Source organism: Neopsephotus bourkii, unplaced genomic scaffold, assembly GCF_033783945.1.
Source record: "Neopsephotus bourkii isolate Nb327-2 ecotype Australia unplaced genomic scaffold, CSIRO-AGI_Nbou_v1 NB_1765, whole genome shotgun sequence".
NCBI classification, from domain to species: domain Eukaryota; kingdom Metazoa; phylum Chordata; class Aves; order Psittaciformes; family Psittacidae; genus Neopsephotus; species Neopsephotus bourkii.
The window spans coordinates 12,376,442-12,400,806 of record NW_026902239.1 but is presented as its reverse complement, the minus strand read 5'-3'; the positions used below and the strand labels follow the sequence as shown (position 1 = coordinate 12,400,806).

At 37.4% G+C, this 24,365-nt stretch overlaps 1 protein-coding gene across 4 annotated transcripts in view; it reads right to left on the bottom strand.

Moving 5' to 3' along the window:
• FAM184A (family with sequence similarity 184 member A) overlaps positions 1-24,365 on the bottom strand; it is a 69,052-nt gene that overhangs the window by 34,969 nt on the left and 9,718 nt on the right. For all 4 annotated transcript variants that reach the window (XM_061378125.1, XM_061378127.1, XM_061378126.1 and 1 more), the window contains exons 2-5: positions 7,031-7,885; positions 4,439-4,574; positions 1,987-2,168; positions 1,170-1,367 (exon numbers count right to left, since the gene is read on the bottom strand). In XM_061378125.1, coding sequence (XP_061234109.1) covers positions 1,170-1,367; positions 1,987-2,168; positions 4,439-4,574; positions 7,031-7,885 — 1,371 coding nt within the window. The remainder of the gene's footprint in view (positions 1-1,169; positions 1,368-1,986; positions 2,169-4,438; positions 4,575-7,030; positions 7,886-24,365) is intronic.

Sequence of the window (24,365 nt, the reverse complement as noted above, 5' to 3'; positions counted from 1 at the left end):
TTGACAAGAAGAGACAGTACACTGATGAAGATTTACTGCTATCCTGGCCCTGACATCTTTTCATATCTGATTTTTCCCTTGCTAAAATCACGTTTCACATGCCTCATGTTTACAGACGTGTTCCCTATTTTAACTGATTTAATTAAGAACAGACATTTTGTGGTATCCTTTGATTTATTCTCTATATTAACATGATAACAAAAGAATAAAGAAAAACATACCCAGAAACCCTCAAGAGACTTTTTTTTAATGTGTAAGTTACAGAGAAAGCAGACCTGAAAGACCAGATGCATGCATGTCTCAGAGAACTAATTCCATTACTGGGAGACATGAAAAAACTCTTTGGGATTTACTAAAAACTAAGAAGCAACACACTAGTAAAGTAATTAAAACAAATAAAATCAGTCTAAGATGCACACCTCTAACTACAGCTGTGTTTCTCAGTATAATTTCCTGTGAACACACCAGAGGAGCATAACAAACCCTTAAATTAAACAATTAAATTTTAGCCTGTATTTACTATATAAGGCAAAAATTGTGTCTCAGGTGCATGCAGTCGGGTACATGCGATCAGATTAGGAAATAATAAGTCAAAATTGGTCCTCTCATTCATCCCAACAAAAAGAGGCCAATTTTGTGAAACAAAGAAAGCCTTTTAGTTGCAGCATTCCAGTCAAAGGTAAAGTAAATAAATAGTCAATACACAGTAAGCATAATTTACGTAATGAGGTAAGTTAGGAACAGCTGTTATTTGTCTGAGTATACATGTAGCTAAGAACAAATATAATAACTTTTGTATCTCTGTTTATTAAAAAATTAAATATCAGAGTAACAATCTTTCACCTCCTTCAGAAGTGATATACCAAGGCTTTTGAATATGGGTCACAAAACCTGGGGAAGCACAACCTACCCTACTGAAAAAGAAAGTTCTGTAATCTGAGGATTTCCCTTCTGTATGCAGACAAATGACAGTACAAATGCTCTTCTTTGTTTCCCGCTAGATACATGTTATTTTAATAAAGGCTGAGAAGTTTCTTCAGTGAGGCCCAGCAGATCTGCAGGTAACTTCAAATAAAACTGGCCATGCAACAGAGCCATGCAGTCCAAGGTTCAAACTGTAACATCTGCTTTTTGCAGTATGTTTTATTACTAAGGAAACACAAACCTACCATCTGCAGTTTTTTCTTATCCTTATTAGCATTAGTGTGTGCAGCCTCAATCGCAGTATGATGTTTCCATGCCAATTCTTCTAAGGTCTTGGAATGAGCCTCTTTTAACTGTGCAGCCTCTCCTTCCAATCTTGCTTGCAGTTTTACCAGCTCCTTCTCATAATATTCACGTTGTGACTCTCTTGCTTCATTTACTTTCTGTAAAAAACAAAAATAAAATAATTTCTATGAAATGGTAAAAATTCAGAACAGTAGCAATAAAAAAAAATACAAAATATTACTGATGGCAGAAATCTACAAAAATTAACTTCCCTATAAAACAAACTGAGCAAACACTAAGCACTGACTAAATCACTCAATAACCAAAAGGGTAGATTCAATATATCTCTGCAAAGCAATATATCCTTTTTAAAATATACTTTTTGGTCTATTTAATCTGGGGAAATAGCAATAAGATATCAAGCCTGTAGAAAATTTCAGTTCAATATTTTCAAACAGGTTAAGCACATTTTCGGAGGATGGCTTTTTAAATTGTTCTTTAACCATTTCACATTTCTCTTTACTTCGGATACCAGATATCCAGCTACAACTACAAGGTCTTCAATGAAATTGTTAAATATGTTCAAACAGTTTGAGAAACATCTGACTTCCTTCTCCTTTCACTTTAGACTCTACATTCTATGTACATTCTATCTACAGTCATTCTATGTTGCTACATGAGATATACTTGCAACATAACACTGCTGGTCCTAATCCAGTCATATAAAACAAAAATCAAAACAGAATTTTTTTTTCTGAAGCAAATAAGCTGTTTAACCTTCTCCAAGGCCAGAATTTGTTGCCTTTGTCGTTCATCCAGACTCTGTGTTTTGCTTTGTAATAAGTTTCTTTCCTCTTCCAACTGGGATAGCTTTTCCTTTAATCTAGACTTTTCTGATTCCAAGTCTCTGATTGTAACTTCTTGAGTCATTTGAGTAGCTTGAAGCATTCCAATGTGACCTAGAAACAAAACAGCTCTTTAAAAGCTCACAGCATTGGCTTCATGTAATTCATACTTCAGTGACTTCTAGAAGTACAGCTCTAGTGGAAGTTTTCATATGGAACTCCATCACCTTCACTGCAGTGACCACCTTCCCCTCCACTCCTCCTTTTTTAATTTTATTGCAATATGCCCAGCAACAGTAGAGTGCCTGGTGCTGGGGCTCCTTTAGTTTGCTTTTCTGGTTCAAAGTTGAATACTGACTCCAAAATAAAGCAGACACAGGTAAGAATTTGAATATAGACAGTGTACACTGAAGAACTTACCTCACTTAAAACAGCATCTTTTTTTCCCCACTATAAGCTACACAATGGAAAGCAAAACATTGACATATAGTAGTAAAGATGTTATTGTTTTAGCAAATTCATAATTTTGCTAAATTTGTTTTAGCAAATTCATAAATTTGCTAAATTTGCAGCTAAAGCTATGCAAAACTTATGGTATTACATTTAATTTTTCTAAAGGGATATGACTAAGAGATGTAACAGAACTCATTCTCTCTGAAGTATGATCTAATGCCTTGCAGGTTAGAGGCTTGCTTTTAATTTCTTTATGTACATTAAAAAATATAAAATCTACAAAGCTAGACAGTATAAACACCTGTCCTTAGCATCAGAAGTGGAAACAGGTTTAAAACTTCAGCAATTTTTGTCCTTGTTCTTCTTAATTTACATCTGTACTATTGAAAATACTACTACTAGGTAACTAACTATAGCAGTGAAACTCGGAGAGCCTTAGGAGGGGGTAGAAGACTATTTTGGAAAAGAAGATGCTCCTAGATCTGTTCATTAAAAGACAAGAGAGAGGATAGTCTCCCATTATTTTAACGTCTTTGTAGAAGCATCATGAATTCATATCTAAGCTGACATTCCACTGGAATGGATTCTTTTGATAGAAAAACCTTACTAACCCTTTCATGAATTGCGTGACCCAGACCTATTCGTTTCATAAATTGCATGTTTGAAATATGCCTTAAAAAATTACAATATGATAGAATGAAATGGTAACTAAACAGACTTCCAAGGATTACACAAAGATCCTTAACAATTTCACATTAAGAAAGCAGCCAGATAAACTATATTGTTTACTCAGAATAAAATTTTTTATTAATAAGTCTTTTAGGGTTTTCTTTACAGCTGTTTTCTTCACTTCCCCATGCTTGTTGGTCCATGCTTATCTGTAAGAACGGCTTCATTATTTGAAGGACCCAAATAACTCCTTGATACAGGCCACATCCACATAGGCAATTTGTGAACTGGCCACGTGTAGCCAGCTAGTAGTAAGCTAATACAATAATAATATAGAATTACATATAGTATATAATATAAATAGTAAACTACTGCAGTATTAGCAAGTTAACACTGTAAAGTACTGTCTGTTCCTAAGGCTGATCGACACACTCTGGCAACATCCTAGCCTTCAAAACAAGGTGATCTTATTCAAACAGACTTTTGGGAAGAGCCCTGGGCTAGTGCTAATTTGTAATGGAAACAATCGGGTATTTCTACAATTGGTGTAGTTGAACAAGGCCAAAGATAAGCCAGGGGCTTATTTTTAGCCTGCAATCCTACCTATAGTATACTAGTTCAAGTATCTGGGACCATGCCCTATCACTAAGCAGTTTACAACAGACACAACGCCAATGAAGGAAAACCTGCATGTGTACAGCCAAGTTTTAAACTGCTCTCTATGCCTTTCCATATGCCAACAAGCACAGAGAAGCAAAGAAAACAGCTATAAGGAAAACCCTAAAGGCCTTATTATACAGTAAGCTGCAACTGTTCTGACAGTAAGTGTAAAGCAAAGTACCACAGTCTTAGCAAAAAGACAAGGCAACTGAAACAGGAGGGAGGAACAGGAAGGACGTCTCAATGACTCTGGAGAACAGATACACAGCAGAAGCATTCCATACAAGTGCACTTAAGAAATTCCAAGGCCTGGCAGGTATATGCATGCCATACAAAGTAGAACATTTGGACAAAAGTATGCACATACGCACACAAAAAAAAACCCCAACCAAACAAAAAAACCACCACCCCCCAAAAAACAGGAGTCTTAAGTACAATCTATGCAATATCAAAACAGTTAACCCCAAAATTAGTCAGAAATTTCTATGGCCACAACTGAACAGTCTTTAGGCACTCTAAACCTGAACAAGACTAACAGAAAAAGGAAAGGCTAGTACAGAACCATGATTTTCATTTTCAGATTAAGTTACTAACATACATACTGGCTTTGAGAACAAGATCAGTGGCCTGCTGCTGTAAGCGCTCTCTAGCAGCAGCTAGCTCACTTTCCACTTCTTTGTGTTTGCTTAACAATGACATCTCCTCCTCCTTCACATCATCTAGCTGTTTTTGAAGAACCTAGAGGAAGCATAGTATAATGCCTGTTATCATTACATATACAATCGTGTAAATTTAAATGAGCATTAGGTCAAAATGTACAGAAAAGACCTTTCAGCAAACAAGTTTTATTCATACAAAAGATGAAATCTTGTAACATTCATTTGGTACTACATGTTTTTCCAAAAATATTGTTAAAGCATTACAAGATACTGGATATACAGCATGATAAGAATGCACAAGAAAAATATATCAATGTTCAAAAAGTTACACGAAAAATAAAAACAATAAAATGGTCCACAGAGTTTGGGGGTCAATGCGAGAAACCTAGTTTCTGATATCTGAGACTTCCTCACATGGAAGAATACACTACGTGTTCACAGCAGTTTACAGTGTCCTTCATTGAAACTGTGTTTACTACTAACACAAGTTAAGCTGCACATGGATATACATAAAACGAGAGCTAGGCAATTAGTTAAACCAAACTTTCTGTATGTTTAAAATCCGATGTACTGATTCAGAATGTTTTATCTTGGGTAGTGTGATGCTGATGATGTGCTCTCAGCCATGCAGGAAGGAAAAGGAAATCTTGCTCCACTTTGAAAGGAAAACTAGATATCTCTTCATTCAGGTCACTGGAATAGCAGAGTCATTTCCATTAACAGAAGTGGGGAAAACACTGGACAGAACGTGTAATAAAACACAGACACCAGAAGTGGTGAGATTAAGCATTTCATCACCACATCCATAATGATCAGAGTAGGATCTGACTTTTAAAATCTGCTGTGAATACTGTACTAGACTCTTCCCCTTCTTTGGAACTCCATATTGCAGGTATGATCAACATACAGTGGGTTTCATCTTCACTGCAGCTCTCCAGAAACTCATCTCCTTGATGCAGTCAATTGAAAGGCAAGACTTCTTTGTTAACTGAACAGAGTTGGAATGAACTTTTGGAAGGCCCTATGGGAAACTAGAATAAGGTACTCTGAATTTAATGTCTGATAAAGGCAGCAGTCTTCTTTCACTATACCCTGTAGCCTTTACACAGAAAGGAAAGATAGCCCAAAAAGATGGGTTGCAATTAGACTATAAATGGAAAAAACTCATGTCCCACCTCAGCTCTACCCAGTGATGCTTCCAAAATTACTATGACCACCAGCACATTTAAGGTATTTCTGGCTTTGAAATTTGAGTTACTACAAATGCAAAAGACAAGATAATACTCAAGCTTATTCACTGAAATTACTGTTCTTCAGGCCTCAGAACAGCTACCAAAACCCAAGAAAAATTTCACAGAATCTTTTCCTTCAAGTCCAGCATGTCCAGTCCTTTTTTTTTGCTGACAATAAAAAAAAAAAATATAAATCAGTTGATGTCTTGTTCTTCGTTAGGGACAAGAAACTTTTGTTTCTAAATAACACTGTGCTGTTAATTCAGTATGCAGCAAAGTATCACATAGCTGCTCACTCACTACCCGCCAGCGGGATGGGGGAGAGAATGAGAAGGGTAAACGTGAGAAAACTCAGGGGTTGAGATAGACAGTTTAACAGGTAAAGCAAAAGCCATGCATGCAAGCAAAGCAAAACAAGAAATTCATTCACTCCTTCCCATCGGCAGGCTCAGTCGTCTCCAGGAAAGCAAAGCTCCATCACTTGTAATGGCACTTGGGAAGCAAAATGCCATCACTCTTCACAAAGCTTTTATTGCTGGGCATAATGTCATATAGAATGGGACATCCTTTTGGTCAGTTGGGGTGAGCTGTCCCAGCTGTGTCCACTTCCAACCTCTTCTGCACCCCCAGTCTACTTGCTCATGGGGTGGTGTGAAGAGCAGAAAAGGCCTTGATTCTGAGTAAGCACTGCTCAGCAGTAATGAAAACATCTCTGAGTTATCAACACTGTTTCCAGCACAAATCCAAAGCATAGCCCCAAACCAGCTACTATGAAGGCAATTAACTCTATCCCAACCCAAAAGAGTACAGAGTGAAAATGTGTGCAGTATTTGTTACTGCTTGCAAAAATATCATTGAAGATGTTAGAATAAAAGTTAAAACATTCAGAAAGCCATCTTTTTTTCTTACCTCCTACAAACCTTTTCTTAACACCAAACATGTTTAAGCAAGTTAGTTACTAATGAAATCTACAAACAAGACTGCATTGAATACATAATATTCACTATATTTATACTGTCAGTTATTTGATGTTGCTGTCGAATACACTTCTGCAAGAAACTGTACAGTCCAATAAAGTGGTTTGTCAACTTTTCTAGCAAGCATTTCAGTTTGTTGGCCTAACCAAACACATAACTTCAAAACATAAATAAATAACAAAATTTACATTACGATAATCAAGTATGAGTGACATAAAATTAAGTTTACATGTTCCAATGACCTCAAACTACCAGCCTCTTGGAAATGCAGCATAAATAGAAACAGAAAACTCATAATCTTGGGAACAACGTATCATCAGTCTCACCTGAACATTGTTTTCTGCTGTGCCAAGAGCCACCTGAAGTTTTTGGCATTTTTCCCGTAGACTGGCTGCTTCATCCTGGACCATTTGCAATTCAGTTTTAAGCTTTCCCAGATTCTTCCGTAACATACTTTCCTGGTTTTGAAATTCTTTTCTTAACTCCACTTCTTTTTCTTTGCAAGCATGTAGACTTTCTGCTGTAAAAAGCTGAGATCTTTTCAAAGAATCGAGTTCATGCTCATAGAAGGACTGTGCTTTGCTGAGTTTGCCTTCATAGTCCTCAATGAGCTTTTTTCTTTCCAGCCTTAATTCTTCAACTTTACTATTCAAGTCTTCCAGCTCCAGTCTATGCAATTCCTCTAGCTTTTCTTGACCCTTACTTAAAGTAGCATTTTGAGTCTGTTGAGTCTTCAGAAGTTCTTGAATCTCAAGCCTGTGGGCAGCTCTCAAGTCTTCCAGAGCTGTACGTTTGTCCTTCTCATACTGCACTTGCAGCTGTATGAAACTTCGTAGCCTTTCCTCAAATTTCTTTCTGATCTCTTCCACTTCTCTTGACATGGTCACCACACGTTGGACATGCTGAGCTTCTGCACAAAGCTGCATATCTTCAACTCTGTCCTTATAGGCTTCAAATTCTGTCAAGGCCTGATGTTTCATCTTTTTATGATCTTCCAGTGACTCTTCTAAAACCTGGATTTTTCTCTTGAGATCCATTTCTTCTGCAACTTTACTTTTATATTGCAAGATCTTCTCTCTGGTCTCCGCAAGAATTTGTTGAATTTCTTCTTCATGAGCATCTTTAAGGGCTTGGATAGCAGCTTCATGTTCATCATTTTTAGTGTTCAAAGCATATATTACCTACAAACATGAAACGATATTATATTAGGGAAAAGACATTCTGGTTATCTGTTAAATTGTAAGAAAATCACCTAGGTACTCTGAAAGTTACTTTGGCAATCTCACGTGATTTCATAATACAAATAAGTCAACAAATATTATTATGAATGTGACTGCATAAATGCTGTATTAGTCATGACAATCTTATATATCTTGTACAATAGTTTTCTATACTTTTTAAACCTATGATTTTCCTCATGAAAGTTTTGCCTTTATACACATGCTGCTGCTGTAAATACTACATTCAACACATTGAAAACCAAAACATTTACTTAAAAGAGTTAAAAGCATTGCCGAAGAAATCTGAACAGAGGCTTTCTGTTGGAGAATAACATACACCGAGTACACATTACAGCATGAAATTAAATTGGAGCATGCAACTGAATGTGGTGCCATAATATACATTCTTCGGCAGCCTGAATTCCAGCTCTATCAAATTATAAATCTCAGTATTTTTAAAGTAACGGAATAGCTATATCAGATGGAAAATTTGATGCATTGTGTTAGCATAGAAATATTTTAAAAAAAAAAACCTGTTCTAAAGCAAAATCAGCCTAGCAGCATTTCAGCAAAATTAAAGCAGAAACTGAAATACATTTAAAGTTCCACTAGTTGAAATAAATATTTCCTGCTCAAGTAAGCTTCCAAAAACTGAAAGGCATTAAGGCTGCAAAAACTGGAGGTAGGCAGATAAGTTTTGCACTCTGTATTTTTAAACCAGCAGATCAGCCATTTCCTAAACCTGCTTCTTAAAATGCTTTTAGCATCAGTAGCTTTTCCAGTACAACTGCATATTCCTCAGAAGCATAAACTTCCCATTTGAGCAATTCACCTTTTTTCCACCTCTGCTCTAAATGCATCATACATATCACAGTTCTTACCAGATGACAGAAAAAGAAGTTAAATTGTGCTTTACTGTATTTTCAGTTAGCATATCATTCCACAGGTACAGACAGAACCATACTGCCTCCAAGAATACTGAAATTGGCAGCCAAAGGCCACAATACTTTTAATGCAAAACAGTGATATAATTATTAATAAGAATCTACTAAAATACTATATGCCTTGGTCTGAAGAAGTACAACACAGTAAGTTAGTAACAGTAACAACCTTTTTTTATGCCAATAATTATTAGAGTGTTTAGTTATATTCTATGTGGTAAGGTTAAGAATGTCTGTTGCTGCATTAGCTTTGGTGTCTTGAACTACATGGACTACAACCAAAACACTGGTGTTCAACATTTTGTCTGAAAGATGAAGAAGTTCAAGTATTTGGCGAAGAAATAGTTTTTACTCCAAATCAGATGTTATGGTTTGGAGAGCTAACCAACTCTTGCATGGTCAATTTGATGATCTGCTTTTGCCATCAATTTAGTCACGATGGAATGCTTTTCTAATTAAAAACATGTAATTCGCCTTAATACTAGTATTATGTGCCAAATATATTTTGCAGTACAGAAAATATCTCCAAAAATGTGATTAATTCTCTCTAATTTTACATGGAAACAGGAACTGATACCCATGAGGAAAAAACCAAAAACAACACATCACTACTTACCTTACACAAATATTAACATTGTGTCCCTGGTAAACCTTCATTTTAGACTAAACATATGGGACGCTGGGTCAGAGCACTATATTCAGCCTACTTCAGGTGAAGTGTCTTGCTCCTGATGCTGCTAGGGTGCTGCTGTACCCATCAGTCTGAAACACGAGAGCCTCCAGAGACGTCCTAAGACTATGTGAGTGCTGCACACCTATTTAATGAACTACAAAACTACAGTGCCAATGAGGAGTTACTCATGCATAATCTGTTAATGATTTGGAACACATGAACCAATGAGCCTGAACTACCCTTGCTATCTATGGGTAGGTAAGAACTGTTAGACACAGGAAGAATTAAGATATACTGGGAAACAGTAACAAGGTTTTTCTAGTGACAAGTCACATCCCACAGACACAGTGGGATGCAAATGGAAAAGTTTAATTTACAACATCAACAAGAAACATCAGAGTTCTCCCAGGCATTATTATGAATTAAATTTATGCAGAAATGTATTCTCTCCTATACTCCAGAATGATCACACTTTCTGTTACAATAGGTACTGCATTCATTTTTTCCCTTTTCTTCCTGTTGACTGAATAATGAGAAGTATGCTATAGTTAAGCATGTATGTATTATGATGAATGAAAGGTCAATTTCAGACAAAATAAATGAACCAATTTAAAATCCAGAAAGCATTTGTTTTTACTGGACAAATTTTGCTCCTTGTTATATTACAGAAACATAGTAATGCAGGAAAAATGTCAAAGTTATTCAAAACAGTCCTTTAGAAACCTGTCCACAATCACAGAGTGATCCTTACAATTCCCACAACTGCACTACTACATACAAAGTAGACAGCCAATTATAACATCACATTTCATTCCTTGTCATGCATTGCCAGCCAGACACTGACTACCATTTGGTAAGCTCTGAAGATTTCTTTCATATAATAATCTCTGAAGTTTAATTTTTTTAATAGGACTTTTTCCTCCTTAAATTCTAATCAAGAGATGACTCAGAGTATTTATGGGGAAAACCAAGGTACTGCTAAATCTGAAACTCCTCTTTAAAAAAACATATTACGTATACAAAAAAAAAAATAAATTCAAACCCCATAACTATGTATGCCCATGTCTCACTTTAAAATCATTATTTTCTTTTTTAATCCCTTTTCCTAGAAAGACCTTTTATTCCCTTACAGAAAATAGTGCAAATACAGGTGCTTTGTCAATCCAGTCCTTTGTGTTGCTGACAACATAACAGAAACAAGACTAGAACTTTAGGCTACGACTGGTTAACTGGTTCACTTGCAAGTCATCTTAAATGCTTGGGCCAGTGCATTAGGGGAACAGCATGATGAGCAGGGGTGAGACAAATATGGTCTGCAACTGTAAAAGTACTGTCTCCTGCCAATACCAGCTCCCCAGAAAAGATGGTCTAACTATACCAGTCTTCCTTTGAGATAAAAGCTACAGATGGCAAGAACTTGAGAATTTTTCCAAAACCCAAATATTCTTCCACAGACAATTTACTTTTACAAATATCCCTTAACTGTTCAACAGTGTTCATGCATTAGCTCAATTTATTCCTTTAGAAACTCTTAAAACAAATACTGAATTACTTTTATTATAGCAACAAATTTTCCAAAGCATTCTCTAATATCTTCTACTTGCAATTAATTATTTACAGAATGATACCATGTTGTTGCTGTTGAACTTCAACACAGTTTATTTCCAGGAATAGAGCATTATCAGATTTCCACTTCTACCTAATATTCAACCTTTGAATGAAAACAAATGACAACTATTTCTCACTTTCACACTTATTGCTAAACGTTTATGTGTAATTTTCTATAAAAGAGAAGTCTTTATAAGTCAGAAGACATGCTCTGCTAACTTCTAAGCTGATAATTAGAAAGGAGAAAAAAAAATATTTATTTTGTAGTTTTAGATTTCTTGATGGTAAGTATCCTATCGTAAGGCATATAACATCACTGTGGCATGTACACCTAGAGATGCTTTCCTCATGCTTCTAAACATGTTCTTCACGCGAAGAACAGATACACAGCATGTCTCAGCACAGGGAGAGAACAGCCAGTGTGTCCAGTCTGGTCATTCACTGTTGCCTTTTACCCTTCCTCTAGAGCTGTACCAGACAACAGACGACAGGCCTTCTGGGAACTAATCATGACCTTTATGTTATAATAGCCTATCCTGGAAGTATGCACTCCAACCAAATCCAGGAACAGGAATAGCCATTACAAGCCCACCAGGTAACAGAAATTAAAAGTATGCCAGCAGGTAAATCTACAGCTGTAGAGCACTCCACAATCAAAGATTCAACAAAGGGAGCACATTACCTGAACTATGCTTTATAGCCCAACATGCTGAACAACAGGAAGATGGAGTTCACAAGTTCAGCAGTCTGCTGAACTGCAGGTCTGCTGCCAGGAGTCCAGAGTGGTTTAGACCTCAGGTCTTTGGCCTGGGACAGCAACAGCTACCTTCCAAATCGCTAGTGAACTGAGAAACACTTCACTCATTACAACTGGCACAGGAGGCAATCAGGCTACGATGCTCCTGCTCTAGCAGTTGAATGCCTTCAAGACTGGATCTCAGAAGTGAAATATTACCTTAGGGGGCAAAAGGGGATTTGGCAGAGACATTAGCACATATGTGAGTAACAGATGCTTGGGGGAAACCCTATTCCTTTCAGTAGAGCAAAGTCTTTGACTAGATGTGTGGGGCCCACTGCAGAACAGATGGCATCCTGCTACAGTTAGTACAAATTCCTTTTTTTTTTTTCCTTACATGGGTATCCTTGGATGTGCTGCATAAAATGGGCAAGTTGGGTCATTTCCTCACCCCAACAAATTACAACGGAGGAAAGGAATTTGTACCAGTGGTGAGTTAAGGCATGCCAGGTAAGGTACTGTAACTAGGTTTCTGAAGAATAGAGAGAGGAGATAAGGGCAGATATCACTTACAAATATTTAGCAAAATACAATAAAAAATAGGAGCCCCTAGATCTAGCTTTTCTCTTCCAGAAAACAAGCTAGTAATTATGGAAGGCACTTGATGTTTGGTGGAAGGGAAAAAGAAGAAAAATTACTTGCCAATATGCAACTTAGACTGACACTTTGGAGAACAGGTGAAATTGCTATTCCTGCTAAGACAAGAAGATAAAAAAGACAGAAAAAAGATTAAATATTAGATATAACATGCATTAGATACAACATGCAGGTCTTCTATCCTGAAAATTATCCTAACTTGTTTTTCAGGATGTTCATAGCAAATTTGCTTCAAGAGTTAATCAGAATGGGAGCAAATACCAGCAGGAAATAGTTTAAGTGTTTTATAAAGGCTCCTTGGAAATCAGTACTTACTTTTTAACTTGGCCAATACCTGAAAATCATGTTAAACCTAAACCACTAGCTAATCAAGCTAGTCCTAAACCACTTATTTGCCTAACTGACAAGGAGAGCTCTTCTATACAAATGTTATTAAAGTACAGTAGTTCTTCATAAAGCTTCTCAGACTACTTCAACACTATGACTTAAAATTATTTGATTCATCTTATATCATCAGCATTGTTTCAGAAAGTAGACACAATATTTCTACCTGCTTTAATTACCTGATAGCCACAGTATGTTGCTCCTTTCCTTTTTCAGTTTCTGTATTTTATATCATCAAATTACATCTTAATGGTTATTCAAGCCACAGTTAATAACGCTGGAATTTTCTTCCCACACTTAATCTCATTCAGAAATTACTCTCCCTTCCTCCCTACATCTGTATATTTTTTGAGGGAAAACATACTTTCTAATTCATCACTGTATAAATTTTCCTTTTTTTTAATAAAAAGCAATTCATATTTCTCCCCAAAAGACAATCCATGCAAGAAAAAAACAACAGCTTTTCGGTGTAAAATGTATGAGAGATGGCACTTAAAAAGTGAGTTTTCTTCAGTGGGTATTAAATGGCTTAAAGGATGATATTCACTGATATTGAACTGACAAGAGTCTAAAAGGATGAACAGTTTAAGTTTTCTGCAAAAATATTCCAACAAATCCATCCCATTTAGGGATTCTTTATTTAGAGTGAAAAAAATCCATTCATATAAAAGGAGTAATATTAGTCAGCTGATTTCATTTATTGTCTGAAAGCAAAGCTCAAGTTGTTCTATTTTGTTCTAAAAATCAATCCTTTTTTTGAAAAGACCACTATAAAAATGTCTAACACAGTCAGGATCATTTATGTCAATGTAATTGCTATTTTAAGTCTTCCTTTTTTTTTCTTTTTTTTTTCAGACGTGGCTAATTTATTCCTTACAATCACATTTGGACTTTCATCAACTTTATTTTAATCAGAAAGAAATAATTAAGTCATGTGGTTATTTGTACTAGACAGAAAAATAACTCCTAAGACTCAAAATCTAAAACATTACTGTCCTGCTTCATTCAAAATCTATTTCCCTTCTTTATCATTAAAGCTGACTTTCATCATAATTCAAGACTAAAAGCTTATTCTTAAGTCTTAATCTATTCCATCTTCAAATTGACCCTCCTATTAAATTTTACTGTTTGAAGAGCCATGGCTTTAAACATTTGGTTTTCAGTAGATGTATATGATGAAAAGCTGTCTGGCCATTGACTGGTTTTGGATTTCTCCATACACAGCTTAGCTAGAAACACATATTTTTTAAGTAAGAGTATGTAATACAAGTTGTCTTGCTTTACATTTAATTTTTGTGGAAGTACTCACTAATACTGGGAACTGAAGCTAGAATTAAAAACCTAAGGGATTTGGTTTTAGTTCTGTTTGGCAAGGTGGGGGGAAGCAGGGATGGTAGAGACAGAACAACAACTGTGAAAATGTAAAATGAAGCATCTCCATTTCTAAATTTGCTCTACAGGATATCCAAAGCGATACTTTTGAGCGCCATCACCAGAAAATGTCACAAGTATTTTTGGATAAAATGTAAATGTAGCTGACACTAAGAAAAGATGATCTCTTTTCCTCCTAGTTTGCTTAGACCTGAAAGCAAGGCATAGTCAGCATTATTACCACCTATACATTCTTACTGATGAGCACTGAGCTGATGAAACTTTAGCAAAGGTTTCTTGTATTCTGTCTCCCCAAAGAAATGGCAGTACTGTAGGACACACCAGAGAAAAAGTCTTCCCAGTTTCTCTTCTCCATCAAAACATAGTTCATTTTCACATTCTCTTTGCCTGCAGGTCCTTTCTTCTTAACGCTTGATCTATTTCAATTCCTATTTCCCCAAGAACTTCTGCAGATTCTACCTAGTTCCAGTATCTAGTGGTTCCTCACAGCAGAAGAGACCAGTCAGATAAGAATGTACCATGCTCTATGAAGCGAAGAATTCTTCACAAGTGGTTTGAATGGCATGCTGGAAAACAAGTCCATTTCTTGCTCATAGCTGTCTCTTTAATTTAAGAGAAGGAAAGGTATGAAGCCTTCCAAACAATATGCAGCTATGCAAGAAAGAAATATTAGTGAAAAGCATACACTGCAAGACTCACAGCTTGGTATGTTTATCTACAGTAATTTTCACTTTATGGCAGGCCTTAACTACAAATCACCCCCAGGAGTTTAATGGCAAATGCTTACTTTCCACAATGAAAAAAACAAACTTGTCTATTCATGGAATTTTTTAGTAACTGTAGAAGGATCTGGGCCACCTACCTAGAAATATCATAGTACGTTGAAGTAATTTCTTTCCTTTTCTCTGGAAAAAAAGGATCCATATTTCAACTAAAGAAAAATAAATAAAAACGATGTTCAAACTGAGGACTGATCACTAACTAAGCTCCTATTTTTTTATTTATTTTTTTTTTAGGTTATAAAAGCAAAACCATAAAGTCAGCAAAGAAGGTGGTACAGTCACTTTTGCTCAAATCAAACCACTTGACAGTCCAAGTTTATTCTCAAAGCTCACCCTGAGATGAATCTAGGGTAAGTTTGCAGTGGCCCACTGGGATACTTTCTAGTAACCTACAGGTATCTATCATACAACAAAAATATTTATAATTTCTAGCTATCTCTCAGTATTTACACAATATTGGCTATTAGTCATGTAATTTCACACCAACAACTTAGGGGTTCAACACCTTACTGATTATAGAAACAACCTGTATACAGAATCACAGAAGAGATGAGGTTGGAAGGCCCCTTTGGAGGTCATCTAGTTCAAATTCCCTGCTCAAAACAGGGTTAGCTAGAACAGACTACACTGGGCCTTGCTCAAATGACTTTTGAATATCTCCATTGAAGGAGACTCCTGAACCCCTCTGGGCAATCTGTTCCAGTAGCTGAACAATTCTCACAGCAGAAGATGTGTTTTTCTACATTTAATGGAATTACTTTTTAGTTTTTGCCTACTGCCTTGTCTTTTCATGAGGCACCACTAAAAATATGCCCTCTCAGTCTTCTTTACTCCTCTTACCATCTGGTATACACACACACCCCCATAAGAACCCCTGAGCTTTCTCTTCACCAGGCTAAACAATCCCAGCTCTTTGCCTCTGCTAGTATGACAGATGGTCCACTCCTTTAATAATGTTAGTGGGCATTTGCTGGGCTTGCTCCAGTATGTCCATCTCTCTTTCACTCTGGGGAGCCTAGAACGGCACGCAGCACTCCAGGTGTGTGTCACCAGTGCTGAGAAGAATGATTACCTCCTTGAGCTGCTATGATATTCTTTCTAATGCAGTCCAGTATGCCATTGACCTTCTCTGCCAAAGGTACATTGCTGGCCCACGTTCAAGTAGTTGTCTGTCTGGACCCCAGGGCCTTTTTGGCAAAGTTGCTTTCCAGCAAGACAATTCAAATGATGTGTTTGTTATGTTGCCCCAGATGCAGGACCGTGCTAGAAATTCCTGTCGGTGCATTTCTCCAACCTGTCCAGCTCTGAATAGCTGCACACCCATCTGTTTTATCAACCCCTTGCCCCAGTTTTGCATTGTCTCACCTCAACCTTGTTGAGTGTACATTCTGTCTCATCATCCAGGTTGCTGACAAAGATGTTAAACAGTATCAGTCTCTAGAGTACACTATTAGTGACTGGCCTCCAACTCTGTGCTTCTGACTGCAACACTTCACTGCAAAGCACAGCAGTTTAGCCAGTTTTCAGTCCTTCTTAATGTCTGCTTGTCTACCATACATCTGGAGAGAACACACAGGCACGTGACAAACAGCAGTGAAGATGTAATCAGTTTTAAAATTCCTTAAAAGCAGTCTCACAAAAAACAAAAGGAACAAAAAACCAAACTATTACTTACAAGTTTGTACAGTTCCTTTCCCCACAAGTTTTCTCAACTATTCAATTAAAAAAAAAATGAAAAAGGAAAAAAGATTGTGTATACTTCAGTAGGAAAACTCCATGTAGTATCTCCATTAGAAATGTACAATTACATTGCATTTTCCTAAAGCTAGGGGTATTAAGGATAACAGGAAGGGATTCTACAAGTACATAGCAAATAAAAACAGATTAGGGAGAATGTAGGCCCCCTCAGGAAGCTCTCAGGAGAACTAGCTACACAGGATTTGGAGAAGGCTGAGGTTCTGAATGACTTCTTTGTCTCGGTCTTCTCTAGCAAAGGCTCTGACTGTACCACCCAAGTCTTGGAAGGCAGATGCAGGGACTGTGAGAATGAAGACCTTGGGCACACTGTAGGAGAGGAATTGGTTCGAGACCATCTTAAAAATCTGAATGTGCACGAGTCCATGGGTCCTGATGAAATCCATCCGTGGGTCCTGAAGGAGCTGGCAAATGAAGTTGCTAAGCTGCTGGCCATCATATTTGAAAAATCACGGCAGTCAGGTGAAGTTCCTGACGACTGGAAAAAGGGAAATATAACCCCCATTTTCAAGAAGGGGAAAATGGATGACCCGGGCAATTACAGACCAGTCAGTCTCACCTCTGTGCCTGGAAAAATCCTGGAGCAGATTCTCCTGGAAGGCATGCTAAGGCACACGAAAAACAACAAGGTGCTTGGTGACAGCCAGCATGGTTTCACCAAGGGGAAATCCTGCCTGACCAATTTGGTGGCCTTCTATGATGGGGCTACAGAACTGATGGACAGGGGTAGAGCAGTTGATGTCATCTACCTGAACTTGTGTAACACGTTCGACACTGTCCCACACGACATCCTTGTCTCTAAATTGGGGAGACATCAATTTGATGGATGGACCACTCAGTGGATAAAGAACTGGCTGGATGGCCACACACAAAGAGTTGGGCTCAATGGCTCAATGTCCGGCTGGAGACCAGTAATGAGCAGTGTCCCTCAGGGATCGGTGTTGGGACAGGTCTTGTTCAACATCTTTGTCGCTGCCATGGACAGTGGGATTGAGTGCGCCCTCAGCAAGTTTGCTGATGACACCAAGCTGTGTGTTTCGGTTGATACGCCGGAGGGAAGGAATGCCATCCAGAGGGACCTTGACATGCTTGTGAGGTGGGCTGATGCCAACCTCATGAAGTTTAACCATGCCAAGTGCAAGGTCCTACAGCTGGGTCGGAGCAATCCCAGGCACAGCTACAGGCTGGGCAGGGAAGAGATTCAGAGCAGCCCAAGGAGAAGGACTTTGGGATAGTAGTTGATGAGAAACTTAACATGAGCCAGCTTCAGTGTGCGCTTGCAGCCCAGAAAGTCAACCGTATCCTGGGCTGCATCAAAAGGAGTGTGACCAGCAGGTCGAAGGAGGTGATCCTGCCCCTTTATTCTGCTCTCGTGAGACCTCACTTGGAGTATTGTGTGCAGTTCTGGTGTCCTCAACATAAGAAGGACATGGAATTGTTGGAACAAGTCCAGAGGAGGGCCACGAGAATGATCGGGGACTGGAGCACCTCCCATAGGAAGATCGGCTGAGAAAGTTGGGGCTGTTCAGCCTGGAGATGAGAAGGCTGCATGGAGACCTCACAGGAGCCTTCCAGTATCTGAAGGGGGCCGATAGGGATGCTGGGGATGGACTCTTCATTAGGGACCGTAGTGACAGGACAAGGGGTAATGGGTTAAAACTTAAACAGGGGAAGTTTAGACTGGATATAAGGAGGAAATGCTTTCCTGTTAGCGTGGTGAGGCACTGGAATAGGTTGCCCAGGGAGGTTGTGAATGCTTCATCCCTGGCAGTGTTCAAGGCCAGGTTGGACAAAGCCTTGGGTAATATGGTTTAGAGCAAGGTGTCCCTGCCCATGGCAGGGGGGTTGGAACTAGGTGATCTTAAGGTCCTTTCAAACCCTAACTATTCTATGATTCTGTGATTCTAAAGCATCTCTTTTACATCCAACCCTTTAAATACAGTAAATGGAATCCTGTGGTTTCTCAACCTGAACACTTAATCACCAGTTTAACATATGTATTTTCTTTATTGCAGCTATCCAGCTAGATCTAAACTTCATCAGTGATATAATCTTCTACAGAGCTATGTTAGTGAACGTTCTTAAAAAGCTGTTCCATGCAGCTGCATAATTGGGCAGCTAGAATACACGAAGCTTCTTTTAAAAGTATTTACACTGCAATGATTTGCTTCTTTTTGAATACTTACTTTACCCCACATTAAATGGGAGACATTAACTCCTACCCTTCCAGCAATTTATCATATGAAAGCCTGTAAGACTCTTCAGAAGTTTTCACCTCCAAAAAAAATTCCCCATACAATCAACTAAGGATCGTCATCAAGACCTCAAATTTTGCGTGTGACAAGCTATCCTAAGACGAAAATCTGTGATACATGATAAACATGATAAGGCACGATAAAAGTATGAAAAAACATGAAACATGATAAAGCAAGATGATTAAAGGAAAAGCAAGAAGTCTTCTTTTCTTCAGCATACCAAAAAAAGTCAGCAGTGGAAAAAGCAGTGGCAATCTTAAATTGAGGAAGACATGTATATCTAATCTAAGTAGCCTTTCAAGAAAAAAATTAAACATTGAGCACTTCTGTGCATCTTCACATTAAATAATTAGTTCAAGTCCTTCGGGCTTGAGGTAGGTACAGATCTGTATCATCCACATGTCAGTTTATATACTCAGTCTCTCAAGCAAACATGTCTGGCTCCAACTAGTACTGTAAAAACCTCTTTTTTTATATGAAAAGGGAAATAAAATAAAACACAAAAAAAAAAAGAAAGCTAAATTGGTGGCAGACTGCAAAATACACAATTAGCTAAAAGAAAAATGAATTATCTGCGTAACTCGTATACAGAGAACATATGCATAGAACAGAATACTGAGAAAACCTTCTGAGGCACATTTTAAGACTACTGTATGTACAATGCAGCTTCCAATACATCAATTTTACATCTGTAGAACTCTTAACTTGTTAAGAGACAGTATGGAATGATTAGCTTTGCAAATTTAAAACATTTATAAGAAGACAACAAATTTGCTGAAGTTTCAAGTATTTTTTCAAAGCACAATTTCAAATTTAGCAAGCAAATAGTGTTTATGCTGTGGTTCATTTGGGGTTGTTTGGTTTTTTTGGTTTTGTTTGCCTGTTTGGTTTTTTGTGTTTTGTTTTTATTTTGTTTTATTTGTTTGTTTTTAAACAACAATACTCTTAACAAAATATAAGCCCAAGTATCTCCAATAATTTGTGCACTCCTCCTAACATGGTCAGAAAAGGTTCTGATAAAGAGGATAGATTTTGATACCTAGCTTTCTGTTCTGCTTTTAGCAGATCCTCTCCGTAATTCTAATCAACACTTTAAGAGAACTTCCATGAATTTCTACCTATAGTTTAAGGATTAAAAGACTGTGTACAATGCTGCTTCTGAAACAACATCTTTTCCATGAAAGTATAAAGTTATGTATAACAAACAAACCAACATTAAAAATTAAGCTTGATGCATATCAACAGAGGTACATATATTTCAGAAAAGTTTCCTTTTACAGATAAAAAGTTAAATTAATGCTTGCACTTGCTAGCTTGCCATTGGGTTTTCATTAAGTTCTTCATATGCCTCCTGTATTTTGGACAGTCTTTAGTCATGGTATCACGACATAAAACATACTAGAACTCAATGCAGAGTTTCCAACAAATTCACTGAAATGTCTTTAAAGTGAAACACTAATGATACCAGTGAATCATAATAAAGAAGAAATATCCCCCTCCCCCCCAACATACAAGCTTCAAAGAGAGGCAAAAAGCCAGTAATGGACTGATTACCAAAGTACTAAACAACTAAAACTCACCACACACACACACACACACACACACACCAGGCACTTACTAGGGATTAAACTTACTTTCTACTCCATTATAACAAAACAAAACAAATGCATAAATAAACAAAAACCTACAAACAAATAAAAACCTGACATGAGTTAAAGAAACCTGATCATTTGAGTTTTTCAGGCCACATTAAAAAAAGAAAACTAAAGTTTTCAATGCTTTGTGAGCATCTGCAAGAGAAGTGATATAGCTGCCTTGTAAGGCCCTTCAGCTACATTACACAGAAGATTCATGTCTGGTAATACTATACCATATCTCAGAAAACAAGATATGAAATGAGCTGTTAATGCAGAAGCCCTCTAATCCACACCCCCCATATCATCTACATGTTGAGAACCGAAATCAGCATTGCAGCTGCAGCTTCCACCTTGGCCCAGTTGCCTAAGCACAGACAAAAATCACTTAAAAACAAGCTACACAATGTACCATACATGATTTCTGTTTGAAAATAACCATTTTCTTTAGAAAGCAAGCATAAGGAAGGTACAAACAGAGGTGTAGGTGTAACCAATAGGAAACTCATCTGTTTCAACATCTGACACAGCCTATTGGGATGTTCAGATAGCAGGTAACCCACCATTTTTAAGGGCAAACATAAGCATGTAAGAGAAGACTAGCTATGCATTATAGCCCCAAGTTGTCATGCAGTAAATCAGTGACTTGAATTAGGAAGTCAAATCAATCAAATTACTTCAAGTGTACTTATTTTCACAGAAAAGAACACGAGAGTTGACCAAAAAGGACATACGACATTATGGACATTAATGGACAAAAAGAACATTAAATTTCATTGTAATAAAAAACAGACTGTGAAAGTGTCTTTCAGAGCCCTCTAATGAACAGGAACAGTTCAGGTATTCATTCTGCATGCAACTTGAATCATCTGTTTCCTCTGTTACAGATTGATTTAGTATATACCTGTAACTGCAACTCAATACCCTTGTGCTGGGAGAGATGTGGCAGTACCAACACCCAGTCAAAACTCCTTTCCAGTTCTGGGATGTTAACCTTTATCAATCAGGTTATAACAGAAACAACCATCCCAAATCTGCAGCACAGTTAGCTTTAGGCAATTTCCTCAGACAGTTAAACCTTGAGAAGCATAATGAAGGAAATTTAAAAAGTGGAAAAAAAAAAAAGATTTAGTGACAGATGTACAAATTCCCCAATCTGCCTCCTGGTGAGAAAGAACCCCATTTACCCTCTAATCATCTACCTAGAATATAGTTGACACATCTGCTATATGTGTCATATGTGTGCAATATGACCAGACCTTAAATTGCTGCAAGAAAAACAGGATAGGACAAAGGGCTACTCCAAGCTCTGTTTTAGTTTCAAAGCTTACCTCCTTACAGATTTTTCTTGAATGTTTGCATATTTTAGTCTTTCAGGTAATACATTCCTAAGAGGAATGTAAGGTAGTATATTTGTATTACATCTGTTTCTGGGTGTGAAACAATGCACTGGAAAATTCTCAGAGCTAAGCAACTGATTTTGCATTGAGAAAATAACAGCAGTTTGCTTTCGGCAAAACAAATGAAATAGCAAGATCTTCACTCTACAAGAATTGTTCCATACACAAACAAATTCTCTCAGCAGAGGGATATTACATTCAGAGTTTCCCAAAACAAAACCTAGTAACACCTAAGTGGAAAAACAGGGTGGAAAAGGTAGTAATTATACACATCTGTATCACTGTTTTTGATTAATCACCAAAATAGATGCTTTTTAGCAGTATAAAATACCCAAGTTGCATTTTCTTCTTCTTTTTGAGGCTACAAGGGCTTTTGAATCTCAGATACTTTGGGCAACTATTTGCAAATAGAATACATACCTTTAATTAATTTTATAACAAGACAGCTGCATCTTCTACTTTTTAAAACCCTGAAACAATTGCATTCTTATCTTTTAAGAACAGAACTAAACCAACTATAAATACTAAAAGAAATTATCAAGTTCTGTATTGTATATTCCCTAAGTTAACTTTGGGAAATCAAACTTGAACCCCTCTTTTAGACTCCTGACAATATGGATAAAGTGCTGCTGCACATTCAAATATCCTCGAGCATTTTGTAATTTGCTAACTGACAGAACACCCAGAAAAATACTAGTGCTTGTTTTAATTTTCACTTCCTGCTCTTTTTGTCAGGCCTTTGGGAAGCTACTGCAAAAAGGAATGGCATACATTTTCAAAGAAATAATTAATTGCACTTGCCTCCAACTAGTTCAGTGTAATCAAAGTTATAGCTCACTACGCTGACTACGTACAAGGGCTGGGAAACTGTAGTTATGTAAATTGGGCCTCTAAAGAGATCTTGCTAGTAGGGAAACGTACTGATTTGCATAACAGGAAGTAAAACTTTTTTGCTTTTGACATCATGCCAGTTAAGCTAAAACGCCGAGGAGACCCCACGTTCAGCACCACGGAGAGCTACAAACGATGCCTCAGTGGCAAGACCTGATCAGCACCAGGAGAGCGGCAGGCCGTCGCCTTTCTCCAACTCTGCGGCAACAGAGCAAAACAGGGCAGGAGAAAACTTCTCAACTGTTCAACACAACCGACAGGCAGAGCGTCAGACAAGGCTCCGCTTCACACGGTTTCCAAGACAATCACGTACAGCATCAGACTTCACTGAAATACACATCCCATTCTTCGTTCAAATCAGTCCTGAGATAAACTTGAAATTATTGCTTTTTTTTTTTCCCTCGTTTTTTTTTCAAACTACTGGGATTTTTTTATGCTTCCCAGATGAGAAAGTTTTCTTTTTGCACATCAAAAAAAAAAAAATCTTCCTTTTTCTGTAAGAACCTAGAAGAATACCTTTCCTATATATAAGAAAAGAAGAGGCTCTAGACTAGTGGCAAATCTAAAATCAAATATAGCATTGTCAGTCAGGACTTCAGTAAGGTTTTCTTCAAGGGTCATTTACCAGAATTTCATACAGGCACATACAGTAGCTACAGTTCATAATCAGCATGTAACTTTCTTGATATTATATACTGAGAGGACATGTTACTTTTCTCTCCCATTTTGTCAAACTAACAGTTTTCTGAGAGCAGGAAATTCAGTTTCCCTCAGGATCAGTGAGCATATGCCTGTAAGAAAAAAAAAACCCACAATAAAAAAAAAACCCAAAAAGAAACAAAACCCCCAAAACCCCAACAACAACAAAAAACACCAACAGCAAAAACACCCAAACCATTTTACAGTTGCCATCAGAGGAAAATGTCTATCACATAAATAGCTTCATAAAATAAACAAACTTAAAAAAAAATAATCTGGGATTTCGAATATATTTTATTCCAGAGTACCAACACCTGGCTATGTGAAACAATGAAAACCAACCGAAGATAAACTTGCTTCAGGCTCTTCACTTGTACAGAAGGTACAAAGATTTTTTGTAAAACAGTGCCTGCCCAAACATAAATTACAAGAATTACCATTTTGTGCATTAAGTACTTGGAGGTAAAGCAGAATATACTACATACACCAAATTGTGAATGGTCTACGCTGTAGACTGAAAAGAAATACGTGGCAAAGTGTGAGGGAGAACACAGAAATATAGAAAGGCAAGACAAGAATCATGGGAGTAGAGAGAACAGCTACAGACCATAACTAGATCAGCTCAAAGAATACG